Here is a 15,320-nt window from a genome sequence, read left to right as displayed (position 1 = left end):
ATGTGTGTTCAGCCTGGTCTGCACGAGACCCTATCTCCAAAACAACAAACCAAATAAGGTCTTATAACAAAGCAAGGGAACAAAGAGTGCCTTTTGACAATAAATGACTGAATAGAATCCAAACTTTTCGTTTCTTTGTTTCCAGTTGACCTATGCTTTTTTCTTACTGTCCCTGTTTGGCCTTGGAGAGTCTTTCCTCGCGGCCCTCACTTCTCCCTCAGCTTTGTTGACCTGCCCTCCATGCGGAAGTTTTATGTGGCTTCCAATGGTGGCTAGTGACCCACAGGCGCAGCCCTCTTATTTCTGCCAGAAGGAAGGGAGTACCTCCTTGGAAAGCTGGGACTGAAAGTCCATTGTGGGTGGTCCTGATAGCAGCTGTAATCATCTAAGGTTTGTGCTGCGGGTAAGGAGCTGCAGCAGGTGTGATGTCACTGCCAGGCGAGCCAGGTGAAACTTGGTTTGGTGGTTGACGCTGCTGTGGTCTTAGTGTACCCAGGAAGCCCTCCTGAGGCCTTTCAGAAGCTACGCGGCCTCGCCCGGTAGTGACAGTGGTTGTTTTCCTCTGTGCTCTAAAGTATCTTTCCAGAAGTAACATTTCAAGATTCCCACCCATTCTCCAGTTCACGCAGGTGAGTCCTATTCTCTGAAAGCATTTGTAATGGGAATGTCACCATTGGTTTCTTGCAGTACAACAAACACCTCTTCGTGCATATCGGGCATGCCAACCATTCTTACAGTGACCCATTGCTTGAATCTGTGGACATTCGTCAGATATACGACAAGTTTCCTGAAAAGAAAGGTGGCCTGAAGGAACTGTTTGGAAAAGGCCCTCAGAACGCCTTCTTCCTTGTAAAATTCTGGGTGAGTAAACAAAGTGATTTTACTGGTTCGTGTGAGCGAGCAAGCGAGCGAGCAAGCAAGGTGCAGTACAGCCAGCTGTGGTTCTACACTGACTGGGTAGGTGGCTTATTCATGAGGTGGCTCAGAGGTGGCTGCAGTCAGTGCAAAACTCGAGACACTGCTCCCTTTCTGCTGCAGTTCACCCCATTAAGCCGAGTGACCCTTGACTTTGACTGGAGCATTGAACCTGGAGTCAGGATGAGGGTAGAGTTGTGTGCCTCAAGATGTTCTAAGTGTCAGAGAAGATAAACAGTATCTGCTTCATTCTTGGGCTAGGGCGATGGCTCAGTCAATAAAGAGTGAGCAACACCAACGTAGGGATCTGCGTGCGATCTCCCACACCCATGGCTAAGAGCCAGTCGTGGTAGCATGCGCCTGTCATCCCAGTGCTGAGGAGGCAGAGATGGGAGAGTCACCGGACTTCACTGGCCAGCCAGAGTAGCCTGCCTAGTGAGCTTGGGCCAGCCAAAGACTTTGTCTTTGGCTCCTGAGGGACCTTTGGTCTGTATACACCAAAAAAAAAAGCAAGCAAGCATTTCTTTCCTACTTTCACAGGACACAGCCACTCGAATTGCCCTTGGTGCTTGGTCTTATGATGGGCCTTCACCTCTGAAAGATACTGTGTCCCTTCCTCCAGTGGCCAAGTGTGCGCCAGCAGCCTGCTGATAGAGCTGTAGGGGCTGAGTGGGGAGCACAGGAGACAAGCCAGTAGCAATGAGAGTTGTTAGTTCCCAGTCTATAAAGAAGCTTCAAGTGTTTGTGTCCTTCAGTGTGTCCTTCTAGGCCTTCAATGACCAGTTTCCAAAGGGCTTTCCTCCTGGGTTTTGCAGGTCCCTTGGACTTGTGTACCCACACCCCCTCATGCTCTTCTAGAAACCATTGTCTTTCCTCTTCTGCCCCCAAGTCAGCAACTTCCTCTCAGCACTGAAGCAGAGCGTTGATTCCCGCCCCCCTGACTCCTGTTTCATTTTGTGGTTAATCAGTTCCCATGCTGGGTCATAATTATTGCGCCGTGTATTCAGCTCCCCTCTGGACTCCGGCTGCCCCCAGGGGACCGCATTCACAGAGTGGCTTCCATTTATTGAGTGCCTGCTGTGTGCTAGGAGTGGGCTAAGTGCTTTACATGGATTTCATGCTGTAAGTGGAATTCGTCTCATATCCAGCTAAGAAGGCAAGCCTGGGGATGACAAAGGACAAACCACTTCAGGCTGGGGACCTGGTGCTTAAAATCAGAGCTGTCAATTTCAATACACTTCCCCACGCCCAGGCAGCTTAACCCGCGGGCCACAGAGTTTGTCATCCTAAGACTCCCCATGTTTACGACACCAAGCATGTGTCCTAGGGAGGACAGCCTACCCAATGTAGAAACAAATAGGCGGATCAGAGAAAAATGTATGTTTTAAATTCCTTGGGGGAGTTTGCATATTTTATTTATTCAGCCTTTCCATCCTTCCTTGGTGACTAGGTTATACTGATTATGCCGTCAGCGTTCAAACCTGGATGGATGCGGCCAGCGTTCACATTCAGGGCAGCCTGAGAACGCTGCCCAGGCCGCTTTTGCGGCTGGTCGTAGAGATTTGTGTGCCACCACTGCCCAGCTTAATTTTGATTTCTTGTTGAAGAAAAATCGGTGTAATCACCTGAATATTACAAATGTCCCACCCTTTTTGGGGGGAGGCAGAACCTCAGTTTGGCCTCGAAGAGATCAAACTGTGTGTGCCCCAAAGTGCACAGCTTAAAGATGTGCACCAGCACCCTGGGCCCCATCTCACTATTATAAAAAGTATACACCGGGCGGTGGTGGCACATGCCTTTAATCCCAGCACTTGGGAGGCAGAAGCAGGCGGATCTCTGTGAGTTCGAGACCAGCCTGGTCTACAGAGCTAGTTCCAGGACAGGCTCCAAAGCCACAGAGAAACCCTGTCTCGAAAAAACCAAAAAAATAAAAAAAAAAAAAAAAAAAAGTATAGGCATGCTTAGCCAGGCCTGGTCGTGAGGCAGAGGCTAGTGGATCTCTGAACTCTGACTAGTCTTGTCTCCAGAGAGATACATGTCAGCCAGGGTTTCTCAGAAAAAAACGTGGTTTGAAAAGCAAACAAAAATCACACCCCCGCCCCACAAATGATCTGCATGCATGTTTAAAGTTTAAAAGGTGTGTATTAGCATAAATATTTTGTGAGGTTTCCATAAGGTAAGATAAGGACTGTCTATAGTACAGAAAATAGATAACGAACTATGAAACAAAAGCTGTGTTGTATGCCTGAGAATGGTCCTCGAGTCAGGTTTGACAGTCTGTTGTTAAAGGTCGGAATGGGTTGTTTATCCAAGTTAATATAAGGAAGTATAAGATAATTGGAAGAAACCACTTTTACTACTTTCAAATTAAACAGCAGCAGTGGGTTTTAATGATGATAAGATTTCTCATAATTAACATTTTGTTTGAGTGTAAATTTACATGGAAGGTGCGTGTTTTGTTTTTTGAATTTGCTTCTTTTACCTGGTGGATGAGCTGCCTTCCCTGGGGTTATGCCTCTCCTGGTAGTGTCTCCTGGTAAGGAGGCCTTGCCTGCAGACGTGTGGCTGGCGGTGTGCAGACCTAGACTGGTCTCTCGGAGCCCAGATACGTATCTGTTCTACTCAGATTTATAGGATTAAAATTGAGCACTCCCATGAATATGATAGGAAACGTGACTCATTCAGCACCACTGTTGGGAGCCCTTAACCTTTCCGAGGAAATTCACGGGGAACTGTTAGAACAGAGGAGAGACGGCAGTTTCAATCAGGCTGCAGTTTGGAGTCTCACTGGCTTCTGTAATGATTTGGTGAGGATGGGTTGCGCTCTTAGCATCTCCATCCTTGGGTATCAGCAGGTGCGTGCCGTCGACGATGCTTCAGAAGGTTTAACACTCCCTTTGAAACAGCTTTTATATTAGCAATTCATTTAGCGGATTCTCCTCTTAGTGTGAGTTCGGTAAATTACAACAGAGACCCCTGTGCCCAGCCGTGCTCCCTTTTGCCTTTTTCGCAAACCAGGAAGGCTCTTAATTTGCTCATTTGATTGCTGTTGAAATTCCATTTTCAGAGTGTCTGACCTGAGTTCAGTAAGGCAAGACAACCTGAGGTGTTTCCTATGGAAAAAAATATCTGTGCTGCCATTTCACAGACCCACAATCAAAGCAAACGACAGAACCCAGACACCAGTATGGACGCTGCGGGCGATGGAAGCTTAAGCTCACATTGCCCAAGTAAACTGGGCTGGGCAGACTTAAGCCAGGTCTTTATGGAGGAAATTAATTTAAGGGTTTAACCAAATAAGGAATGCAGATGGAGCTGGTATCTTTGAGGGGAGTCTCAGCTTTCCACTTTCAGTCCTAATAGTGCGCGAATATCAAGAATTCTCGCGTCAGATACTCATGGAAAGAAGCTGCGTTTTCACCTTACAACCCCAGACTGTCCAGAATAGCGTTTAATGAAGCCTTATTCTTAAACTTAATTAATTAAATAATATAACATTGTGGCTGAGGGCAGGAGAGAAGACTCTTCTTAGGGAGCCTGCTACTCGTACAGAGAACCAGGGTTCAGACCACAGCCCCTACAGCAGGTGGCTCACAACCATCTGTAACTCCAGCTCCAGGGATCTGACACCCCCTTCTAGGCTGTGAGGGCACCTGGGCACATTATGTACACACACATGCACAATAAATCTGCATACATGTGCATATACACATATGAATAAAATCTTTTTATATTTTTGAGAGGGAGACCTTACCTTGCTAGCTGACCTGGAATTCATTATATAGACCAGGCTGCCCCTGAACTCACAGAAATCCCCCTGACCTGCCTCCCAATTGCTGGGAATAAAGGTCAACCCAAAATACAACAAATCTTTTAAAATTTTGTGTTTGTACAGATATGTATCTTATTGCCAGGAATAAAAATTTTCAATGTACATTTAATATTTTGTTCTTTCCAAATCGTTATAAATGGTTATATTCTAGGAGCTAATATATTATATATACATATATTAGTATATATGTGTGTATATATATATATATTGCCTGTATTTTTTTTTTTTTTTGGTTTTTCGAGACAGGGTTTCTCTGTNTTGCCTGTATTTTTTTTTTTTTTGGTTTTTCGAGACAGGGTTTCTCTGTGGCTTTGGAGCCTGTCCTGGAACTAGCTCTGTAGACCAGGCTGGTCTCGAACTCAGAAATCCGCCTGCCTTTGCCTCCCGAGTGCTGGGATTAAAGGCGTGCGCCACCATCGCCCGGCACCTGTATTCTTCATAATACTTTTCTCTGTAATGTTCTTGGAATTACATGCACTATGAATAACAGTATGTTTGTGCTCATTTAATTTACATGTTTACCTTTTTTGAGCTTCGACTTTTGAGACAGACTCTTGCCTTGTAGCCTTAGCTGCTCTAGAACTCACTATGTAGATCAGGTTGGCCTTAAACTCATAAAGATCTACCTTCTTCTGTCTTCCAAGTGTTGGGATTAAAGGTGTGCACCACCATGCCTGAATAATCACTTTTTTAAGGAATTAAGAAGCAAGGTTAGACGCTGGAGAGGTGGCTCAGAGGTTAACAGCACTTGCTGCTCTTCTAGAAGTCCTAAGTTTAATTCCCAGAACCACATGGTGGCTCACAACCATCTATGATAAGATCAGGAGTCTTCTTCTGGTGGGCAAGGATACATGCAGACAGAACACTGTATTAGATACATAGATAATCTTTAAAAAAAAAAAAAGGTAACAAAGTTAATTTACTAGCCATACAGATGTGAGAGAATTTTATGAACCAGGGAAAAGGTGAGCAAGTTATCTCGCATGGGGGCACCCTCTAGACTCCACCCAGAATCTCCTCATTTCGGAGTTGCCTTGACCACATTGGTTGGGAGAATCCCTCTGCCAGTCAGCTGGCCAGTCCTCAACAGCTTTCTCTCCTGGGTCTTTGGACTTAGTGTTGTTAGCAAAACCGGGGACAGGGTACAGCCATTCCCTTGTGTGGCTATTTAAACATTGTTGCTGTCTGAGGAGAGCTGGGGGTGGGAACTGACACCGGAGCACCACCCTTCTCACACTTGTTTTGATTTTTGAAGTTGTTTGTAGTTGCAGGGCATTGTGTTAACTAAGCAGACTGTACTACTGAGCTGCGTGCACTCTAGCCCCAGGCACTAGCTGCTTAAAACTGAGCTTAGACCCTTAGCCACAGAGGAACCCTCTGATTGGTTGTGTGTTGACAGAGATCCAGTGTCAACTCTGCCCCCTTCACATTTCAAAGTAGGCTGTAGACAGGGCTTGGGAGTTAAAAGTGTACACTGCTTTTCGGCACCCACCTGTAACTCCAGCTCCTGTGGCTCAAACACCCCTGGCTCTCCCAGGCACACAGGCACACAAATACATAATCGAAAAAATAATACAAATTAAAATCTTTTGAAAGTAATGCAAGTTAGATACAAGTGGTCCAAGCAGAATACAGTTTAAAATGTGAGGGAGCCTTGGCCCAGTTACCTGTCAGCCAAGTCTGTGAGCATCTAGCATGGCTACAGTGTTTCTACTCAACAGATACCCTCACCCCACAGCTCCACCCCTGGCCCCACCCCACCCCAGAGGTTTAGAATGTTTCCTGACATAAGTCAGAATTTGAGGATAAGCCTTGTTTTTTGTTCTTTTTTGTAAAGATGACTGGTTAGCATTAGTAGAATTACTGGATTTGTAACTAACCTGTTACAAATTTTAACCATTAAATTTTAGTGCAAGTGTCTGAGATCATTGGGACATTCGCGGACCAAAGTACCGTGTGATGTTTATTTGCCATGCAGATATTACTGGGTGGCTTGTAGCTTCTTTACATATAATTGTTATTTCACTGTGTGTGATTGGTTGCCTGGTGGTTGTTGTTTATTTTAAAAAGACATTTCATATATGGAAACTCCAGTCCAGAAAACAGTCCCATTTCCTGGGAAAGCAGCAGCCTTCACACACCTGATGACCAGGGTCAGGCTCCGCCAGGCGCCCAGACTCATTGCCTGATTCGGTTGGAAGGCACTGGCCTGAGACCCTAAGTCTACCACAGTCCCAGTCTGTAGTCTACCGTGGTTCTTACCTGGTGTGTGGGTGATATTAATTGCATTTTTGTAAATGAATGCTGGTATTGGTGGGAAATCTGCAATGCAAACACACAGCCTTTTCAAACCAGGCATATTGTAATTAGAGCAAGCTTTTAAGAGTCTTTGAAGTACTAAATGTTTATGAAATTCAAATAGGGGTGTGTAATCTGCACAATAAAGGGGCCCTGGTGGTGTTTTTAAAAATCGCCTATTTTATGGATGTAAATATATGGCATAATTAGCGGAAAGTAACTTGAAGGGCTGGGCTGGCCCAGTTTATTCTTGTTATTCTTATTTAAAACAGCTGTGGCCAGAGAGCTGCCTCTGTTTCAGTTGCGTTGGGCAGGGGCACAATGGCTCCAGTGAATGGAAGCACTCAGGGACCCACTTCCCTGCAGGCAGCTCCTGCCTTGTCCCCAGAGGCTGCCTGTCTAACTGGAGAGGTGTTCAGCTTCGCTCCAGCCTCTCCTGCCCAGACCCTGATGGCTTCGCATGCAAATGAAGCAGGCTGGGAGGACTCTGGGCTGCCAGTTTTCTCCAGACCCACCTTTTCACCCCCCAGATAGGCTCGGTCTCTTAGGGCCCCTTTGCCTTGTACAGAGCAATTGTCCTTTGGCGCCTGTGGGAGCAGCTGGGAAGCCCACAAGGCGTGCACTGCCTGGCCTTGCCTCACCATGTGGCAGGCCTGGATAGCCGCCCGCAGCAGGCAGGGCCCAGCTCCCAGTGCCGCCTGCCAAGTAGCCAGATGCTGCCATTGGGAAGAAATTGCTTCACAATTTGAAATCTTGGTCCTTTGATCATGGCTCAGAGAGGATGCAGAGGAGAGATTCAAAGCGGTAGTTTGAAAACTGCCCATCCATCAGTGCCTATTACCCTGACTCTTGCAGGGACGGTCCGAGGTGGTTTTCATTTGTGCGAGCTCATAGTTCCTCCCCAGCCTTTCTGCACACTCAAGAATGATGGGAGATAAGTAGGAAGGAAGTGCCTATAGCTCGCCCCTGTCCCTTTATGGCCCTGCCTTAGGGGTTCTCTCCTACCGTTGGTCCAGCAAGCTCTGCCTCGTTAAACTGTGGCACAGCCAAGCGACCTTGCTGTGTGGACTTCCAGTTCTCAGTCTTCATTGGCAACATGGGGCTTTATCTCCATTGTGCTAAAAATAAAATGCTGAGGTCCCCCCCCCCCGTGGCCCAAGATCCCAGGCAGGGAGCCCCATGGCAGGTGAGACAGAGACTGATACAGCACCAAATTGTAATGGTTTAGATAAAATGCTGCAGTTCCCTGAGTGGTGTAGTGTTAGGTCACAAGACCACGGCGGGCCACAAAGGCAGCAGATGAGAGGCAGAGATCTATTAGGCACGCTATGCAGAGAAAGTGGGTGCTTATTTAGTGAGTTATGGAGGGGAAAGGTAAAGAGGAGAAGGGGGAGAGGGGGAAGAAGGGAGGAGAGTCAGGAAAACAGAAGAGCAGAAACTTCGGGAGAGAGATAGAAAAGGAAGAAGGTCTCAGGGTCTCAGGCAGGAAATGGTTGGCGGATGGGGGTTGGGGGGTGGGCGGGGCTTATCTTTTAAAGGGACAGGACAGATCATTACAATCTCCTGTTCCTTTGCCCCTACAGTGGGTTTTCCAGAAGCCAGTTTTTGCAAGGACAGTTGCTCTGTTCTTGACCTAGTCCTTTACCCTGTCCCCTTCTTCAGTGTCTGGATCCCACATACCTGAACTAAACTTCATGTTTTCAAAGATGAAATCTAGTCCTGGTAGACTTTTAATGTTCACCCAAAATGGGGACAATTTTTAAATGAATGAATGAATGAATGAATGAATGAATAAATAAAGGCCATGAAAGCTAACATAGCCTTGAGTAAATAGGAATAATGAACACAAGGACAGTGAGTAGAAACCATGCCATACAGGGTCTCATGTAGCAAAGGCGGCCTGGAGCTCCTGATCCGTCTGCCCCTACATCCAGGTATGTAGATTGCAGGCCCGTACCAGCATTCCTGGCTGCAGCACTCTTAAGCAGTCCTGAGTGCCGAAAATTGAACCCAGATCCCCATGCATGCTGGTCAGGCTCTCTCCCAGCTGGACCACATCCCTAACCCCAGGAGTACTTTGTGGTGGTCTATTTTTGTTATTTCTTTGATTTGCCTTTGAAATCTGCTCTTGCCCCCACTCTGCTTTCTAGAACTTGCCTGCAAATAGATCTTGGAGTCTTTAATCCACTCAAAGTATGTTAGTGAATGTAGTTATACTTTCCTTTGGGGGACCTCCAGTCCCCAAATAACAACATAGAGACTTCATATTAATTATGAAAACTTGACCTTTAGCTTAGACTTGTCTGTCTCCAGCTAGCTCTTACAACTTAAATTAACCAGTTTTTATTAATCTTCATTCTGCCATGTGGCTTTTTTCCTCTCCACTATTCTGTATGTCCAACTTGGTCCAAGTTTCCCTTTTGCTTCTGCCTCTCTTCTTCCCAGAGTCCTCTCTCTTCCTGAAGTCCCACCTAGTCTCCCCAGTCTTGCTCTCGGCCATTTAGCTCTTTATTAAACCAATCAGAAGGCACCTTGGTCAGACATCACACCTTTACAGTGTAAACAAATATTCTACCACAAATGACTTCTTTTTTGTTGGCTTCTAGAGGGAATTCCATAATCTCTCTACTTGTGCCTTTGTGGAGAACTGGGGGGGTTTGTACTTGACTGAGCAGTTACATCCAGTCTGCCAGGTATGATGTGAAACTCACAAATCAGGCAAGCATCCCGCCTGCCATTCACACACATGTGGACTGAAGCTAAACCTGGTGTCTTGATGGTTAGCGTCATGTTTGTTTATTGTACTTGGTAAGGTCTTTATAGATGGGACCTCAGGCTCTGTCCTGGTCCACATTTCAGTTGTGGTGGGTGCTATTTAATAACTGTCTTTAGTACAGCACCTTTGAGCTTATGGCTGCATGGCACCTTGTAGCTTACAGGTGCATTGGTGTGCACCCGTCCCTCACCGCACCACAGCAGCTTTTGCTTATATCATCTTCTCTGGTCAGAGATGAGAAATGTGAGGCCCTGCTGCCCATGCCATTGCTCAGACGGCAGAGATGAGGCAGTGAGAGGTGACAAGTGAAACAGCATCCAAAATATCTGGACTAGATAGACAGGAATCTAACACGAGGGGAGGCTTAATGAAAACAGATTTGTGGTTTGAGTCCTAGGATGGCGCCCACCAGAGACTCTGAGTTCCGCAGAACTCAAGAGAGCGTCAGATTGTCCTCTTCACCTGGAGAGCTGGGTGGATGTTACCAGAAGTAGTGATGCTGGGAAGTCAGGGTCCCCTCTTGGGTGCTTAGTCTCACTACAAGAGAATTTAAGAATGGACTAAGTGGAGTGAGAGGGCAGTTCTTTCTAGACTTTAAAAGAAAATTCCCCAGGGCAGAGACAGTGCAGGTCTCAACACTGCTTTGAGGAGGAGGAAGGGGAAGAGAAGGGTTTGGCTGGCATGCCGTTTGAGTTAGCTGCTGTGGAGGTCAGCCAGCCACATGGCGGAGAGGCAAGCACAGGGTGGGAGGGGAGCTTTAGAAGAAGCATACAGGAGCCCAGGGTGCATGAGGAAGCATGCTGAGGACAGGGAGAAAGAGGAAAAGGAAAGATGAGGCTTCTCTGAGGAATTCAGGGAGTGGGCAGGTTCATGGAGCCCTCGAGTGACTTGTGGCGCCAGTGCACTGTGGCCCTGGGCAGAAATTCTGGGAGAAAAGTTTATTATCTCACTAAAGCCTAATTATTGCTCCTTTAGTATGGCTTGAGGTGAACCTGCCTTCCCAGGAGTAGAACCATCTTCCTGAAGGGCAGTCAGTTCCTTAGCCAGGTCCTAGACCCAGGCCAGAGATTCCATCTCTGAGAGAGATGCTTTTCTCTTAATGGACCCTAGGGTTAGGGCTAGGGCTAGGCAGAGTCGTGATGCCCCAGGGAGTGCCATGTCTCTCTGTGCGGTCTGTGACTATGTCACACTACCGGCAGCCACAGGGAGGAGGTCAGATTGGAGGATAGCTTACATATCTGACTGAGCTCAGTGTAATCATGGGGAAAGAGGAGTGTAGAAGGAACGGAAGTAGAAGCAACAGATGAGGGATTCAGGTATCCCTAGATGCTAGAAGCTGCTAAGAAACAGATTTCCCTCAAAGTCTCCAAACCAGAGACAGCATTGCTAATCCATAACTTGGTTTTAACCTGGTGAGACCCAGCAGGATTTCTGGCCACTTGAAGTTCAAGATGAATTCATGTTTTAAGCCTCTAAATTTGTGACAGTTTGTTGGAGCAGCAGTAGGAAACAAATTGAGAAGGAGCTGTGTGACCGTTGACTGCCTCCTGAAGTGCTAATGAAGAAATTCATGGAAACATTGGGTGCTGCGAGAGGAGCTTCTACATGGAGGAGAAAGAGTTGAACTCTGAGTGGGTCTCTCAGAAGGGCTCCCTCCTTGGGCTGCCTGGTACCCCCCTTTTCAGAATTCACTCCACAGTCAGCCTGTCTCAACGAGCTCAGGGTACAGGATGTATTTCAAATCTGGTATGCAGCAAGAGTGTGGGTTTTCTTTCATTGTTTCTTGTATTTTTGTGTTTACTTCCTCTAAGAAAACATCCTGTGGTAGATTAAAAACTGGCAGGAATAGTTTGAACCCCCAAGAGCAGCATAATTTTTCTCCCTTTCTTACTTTTTTACCTTCAGAATTCGTGAGTGGGGTGCTTTGTTTGTCAAAGATTTGTGTATTTTATGTATAAGTATGTTTTGTCTGCCTGTACATCCACATGTACACCAGAAGAGGTCGTCTGATCCCATGAGACTACAGTTACAGATGCTCATGAGCCACCGTGTGCGTGCTGGGAATTCCACCCAGGACCCTGAAAGAGCAGTTAGTGCTCTTAACTGCTGAGCCAGCCCAAGTTATCTGTCTTTACAGCATGTGCCACCACTGCCCAGTTTGCTCCCTCAGAATGTAAGGGAAACAACAAACAAGAACCCGTCTATGCTAAGGTAACAAGGGTGCGTGAACCAGGAGAAATCACAGATACAACACCAGAAGCAGCAGCATAGCCCAGGGAGAAGATCTTGTGCCGCTGCTCTTGAAGTAATACCTATGTAATGCACTGTGTAACTTAAATGCACCGTGTTTCTGAGGATGACCTTGAACTTCTGAGCTTCTGTTTCCACCTTGTGAGTGCCCAGCTTTTGAGGTGCATGCTTCCTAAGCACTTTATCAACTGAACTTCAGCCCAGCACCTTGAAGTTTTCATTCTTCTTTCTTGTTTGTTTCATGTGCCTGGGTGTTTGCTGCATTCACTCTTGTTGTGGAGTCTGTCTGTGTACTGCATGAGTACCTGGTGCTCAAGGAAGCTAGAAGAGGGCATCAGATCCCCTGGGACTGGAATCCAGGCAGTTAAAAGCCACCTTGTGAGCGCTGAGAGTCAAACCCAGGTCCTCGGGAAAAGCAGACAGAGCTTTTAGCCTTTAAAAGGCTGAGCCATCCCTCCAAACATTTAATAATTTTCTTTTTTGATACTGAGTCTCATGTAGCTTTGGCTGGCCTTGAATTGACTGTAGACCAAGGTGGCCTCAGACTTTGTGCCATCCTCCTACCTCTGCTTCCAGAGTGCTGAGATTACAGGCTGCGCCACCACACTTGACCAATAACTTCACTTTTCAGGGTAAGTGTAATGGTAGATCGTCTGCTCCAAGTGAAAGCTCACCAGCATATCTGAATAGTCCTAGACAGCAGTGACCCAGGGCGACGCAGACATGAATGGGATTGGGTGCAGGCTTAAGCTAAGAGGGTTTCTTGTCTGGGGAAATTGTCAGACAGTGGCAGGAACCATTTGTTTAGAAAAGTCTTCATTATTATCGTGTTCTCAGAGCTCCTCCAGACTGTTTGTTCAATTCCTAAATAATTAAGGAAATGATAAATTGGAATTTTGTTTTATAGACACAGCACATCATCCTTTAAATTAGCACTCGTAGCTGTGTTGCTAGCCTTTACTACTGCACTCAGATGTGTTACAGACTCATTCCTGGAGTGTTTGTAGCAGCTGTCTGAGCCTGCTACAGCTTCAGCTTCAGCTTGGCGATCAGTACCCCTCGGGCGGCCTCAACCACTGGTTTGTTCCTTTAATGGATTTGTAAATGAATGACAGTCACGTAGTGATGGTGAGATTGAATGGACAGACTCAGCCACTGTCATCCTCTCCTCTGCTCTTTAGAGTTTGAAATTTTACATAGAGCTGAAATAAAGTTAGCACTGGACAAAGAGAGCTCCCAATCCACTCTTGTGGAATCTGGGAATTGCGGCCACTATGGGTGGCATCTTTCCCTTCAGCTCAGGGATGGAAGAGTAAACACTGATCACTGTCATCTGCTTTGCTGATGTCAGACCATAGCTGCCATTCTAACTTGGCTGATATTTTCAGAATGTGTATTATTATTGACAAGTTATTGTGTGTATTTTAAGTAACTTGAGTAGCTGGGATTTAGCGTCTTTGTAGGGTGGTTGTTAGCCTTTCCTCTCTGGATGTGGTGGCTTATATACGGGCCTGTTTTTGTTTTTTCCTTTTAAGTCTCTCTCAAGATTGGCAGAGTACACAGTCAATTCATGTCCTACTTTTTGTGCATTTTAGAAACTTACAGAACTTTTATTGCAAGGGTACAGTGCTGTTCCATTTCTGAATGCTTGCTGGTAGCAGGTCCTCACAAGGAACAACTTCCCAGATATATACCACTGCAGGGCTTAGTGCTGGAGTGCTTGCCTAGCATTCATGAGGCCCTGGCTGGGTTTAAATCCTGGCACTTGGGAACTGGGTATGGTGGTGGCACATTCCTGTAAACACTTAGGAGGGGGATACTGGCTATGCGGCAAGTTCCAGCCCTGCCTGGGAAGGCAGTGTCTTCCCATCAAGGTGGTGTCTGTAGAGAGGTCTCTCTTTCCCACTGCTTAGCTGCTCTATGGTTTACTCTGTTCTTTATCACCAGGATCCTAGGATGAGAGAATTAACCTGCCCCCACTTCCTTCCAACAGGCGGACTTAAACTGCAATATCCAAGATGACGCCGGGGCTTTCTACGGTGTGAGTAGTCAGTACGAGAGTTCTGAAAACATGACGGTTACCTGCTCCACCAAAGTGTGCTCCTTTGGGAAACAAGTAGTAGAAAAAGTAGAGGTAAGTTGACCCCTGTCGGTGGGAAAGTCCTCTGGGTAGCCTGTTGCCCTCCTTGAAACACCCGGCAGGCAGCGGGTAGAGGACGGTGCTTTTTCAGGGCACCTTTCCTTCCACTTGCGCCTTCTCCCTGACTCATGGGAAAGGTAAAAAGGACTGGGTGGCACCTGAAAGCAGACAGGATGCTCTGTGTTAGCCTTCTCTGTGAGCGATGCTGGCCCAGCTGGCCAGTACTGGTCTCCGTGAGAGGCCCCCTGGGGGGTTTGATGCTTCCCCACTTCCTAGCTGCAGGCCTGAGCGATAACCAAGGTAGCTGAAGCCCACCCCCATCTAAAACCCGACAGCCTTGAGTTTGATATTGTTGTTTTTGCTTTTTTCATTTTAATTGTTTTTAAGTTTAAATTTCAGCAGGCAATGTTGACCCATGCTGTAATCCGAGCACTTGGGAAGCTGATGCATGAGACTCCCGAAGTCCAGGCCAGCCTAGGCTTTTCACCCAGAAACTCAAACATTCCGTCCTGACATTAGGGAATAGCTGTATTCATCTTGCATCTTTCATGCCCCCCTTCTTTTACAAGCACAGTTATCTTGCCTGGATTAGTTGCTTTTGTGAATTAAGTTTGCAGGTGGCTTTCCCTTTACCTGCCTACTTCCCAGTGTCTTTTGCCTTACCCCACCACCTAGAGAGTCAGGTTTTATTTGCAGCCCTTCTGGACTCTCAGGGCCAGGACCTAACCTGCCTGTGGCAAGACTCCAGCTTCCCACCAAGCTGGAGGGTGCCTGGCAGGAGAGGGAGGGGCTTAAGAGCTTAGGCAGAGCCCTGTGGGTGGTGTGGGCTGCCCAGGGGCCTCCTGAGCTCAGCTTGGGCTGTGTGAGATGGACAGAAGGTAAAAAGGCAGGGAAGGGTGCGTGTGGTTTGAGTTGACGGTGAATTTAATAGCGGTCATGAGCTTTGCTGAAACGGCTTCAGTGGGACTCCAGTAAGAGCTTCTAAATGGGATTTAGTGACTATGTATTAAAGCTTAGAGAGGGGGGAAAGCCAGAGGTCACTCTCTGTTTGCCAGCAGCAGTGACCAGAAAGTGCATTTTCAAGGGACAAATAGGGGATAATTGGAGAT

The 15,320-nt window shown here is 46.9% G+C and overlaps 1 protein-coding gene across 9 annotated transcripts in view; it reads left to right on the top strand.

Annotated features, from left to right (window-relative positions):
- Window positions 1-15,320, top strand: part of Tead1 (TEA domain transcription factor 1) — a 232,370-nt gene that overhangs the window by 202,160 nt on the left and 14,890 nt on the right. For all 9 annotated transcript variants that reach the window (XM_050125913.1, XM_050125916.1, XM_050125915.1 and 6 more), the window contains 2 exons: window positions 688-861; window positions 14,065-14,205. In XM_050125913.1, the coding sequence (XP_049981870.1) occupies window positions 688-861; window positions 14,065-14,205 (315 nt within the window). The remainder of the gene's footprint in view (window positions 1-687; window positions 862-14,064; window positions 14,206-15,320) is intronic.

This window comes from Alexandromys fortis, unplaced genomic scaffold (genome assembly GCF_014885135.2).
Source record: "Alexandromys fortis isolate MF-2015 unplaced genomic scaffold, M_Fortis_MF-2015_v1.1 scaffold_250, whole genome shotgun sequence".
Lineage (NCBI taxonomy): Eukaryota > Metazoa > Chordata > Mammalia > Rodentia > Cricetidae > Alexandromys > Alexandromys fortis.
This window is presented reverse-complemented; position numbering and strand designations above follow the sequence as displayed.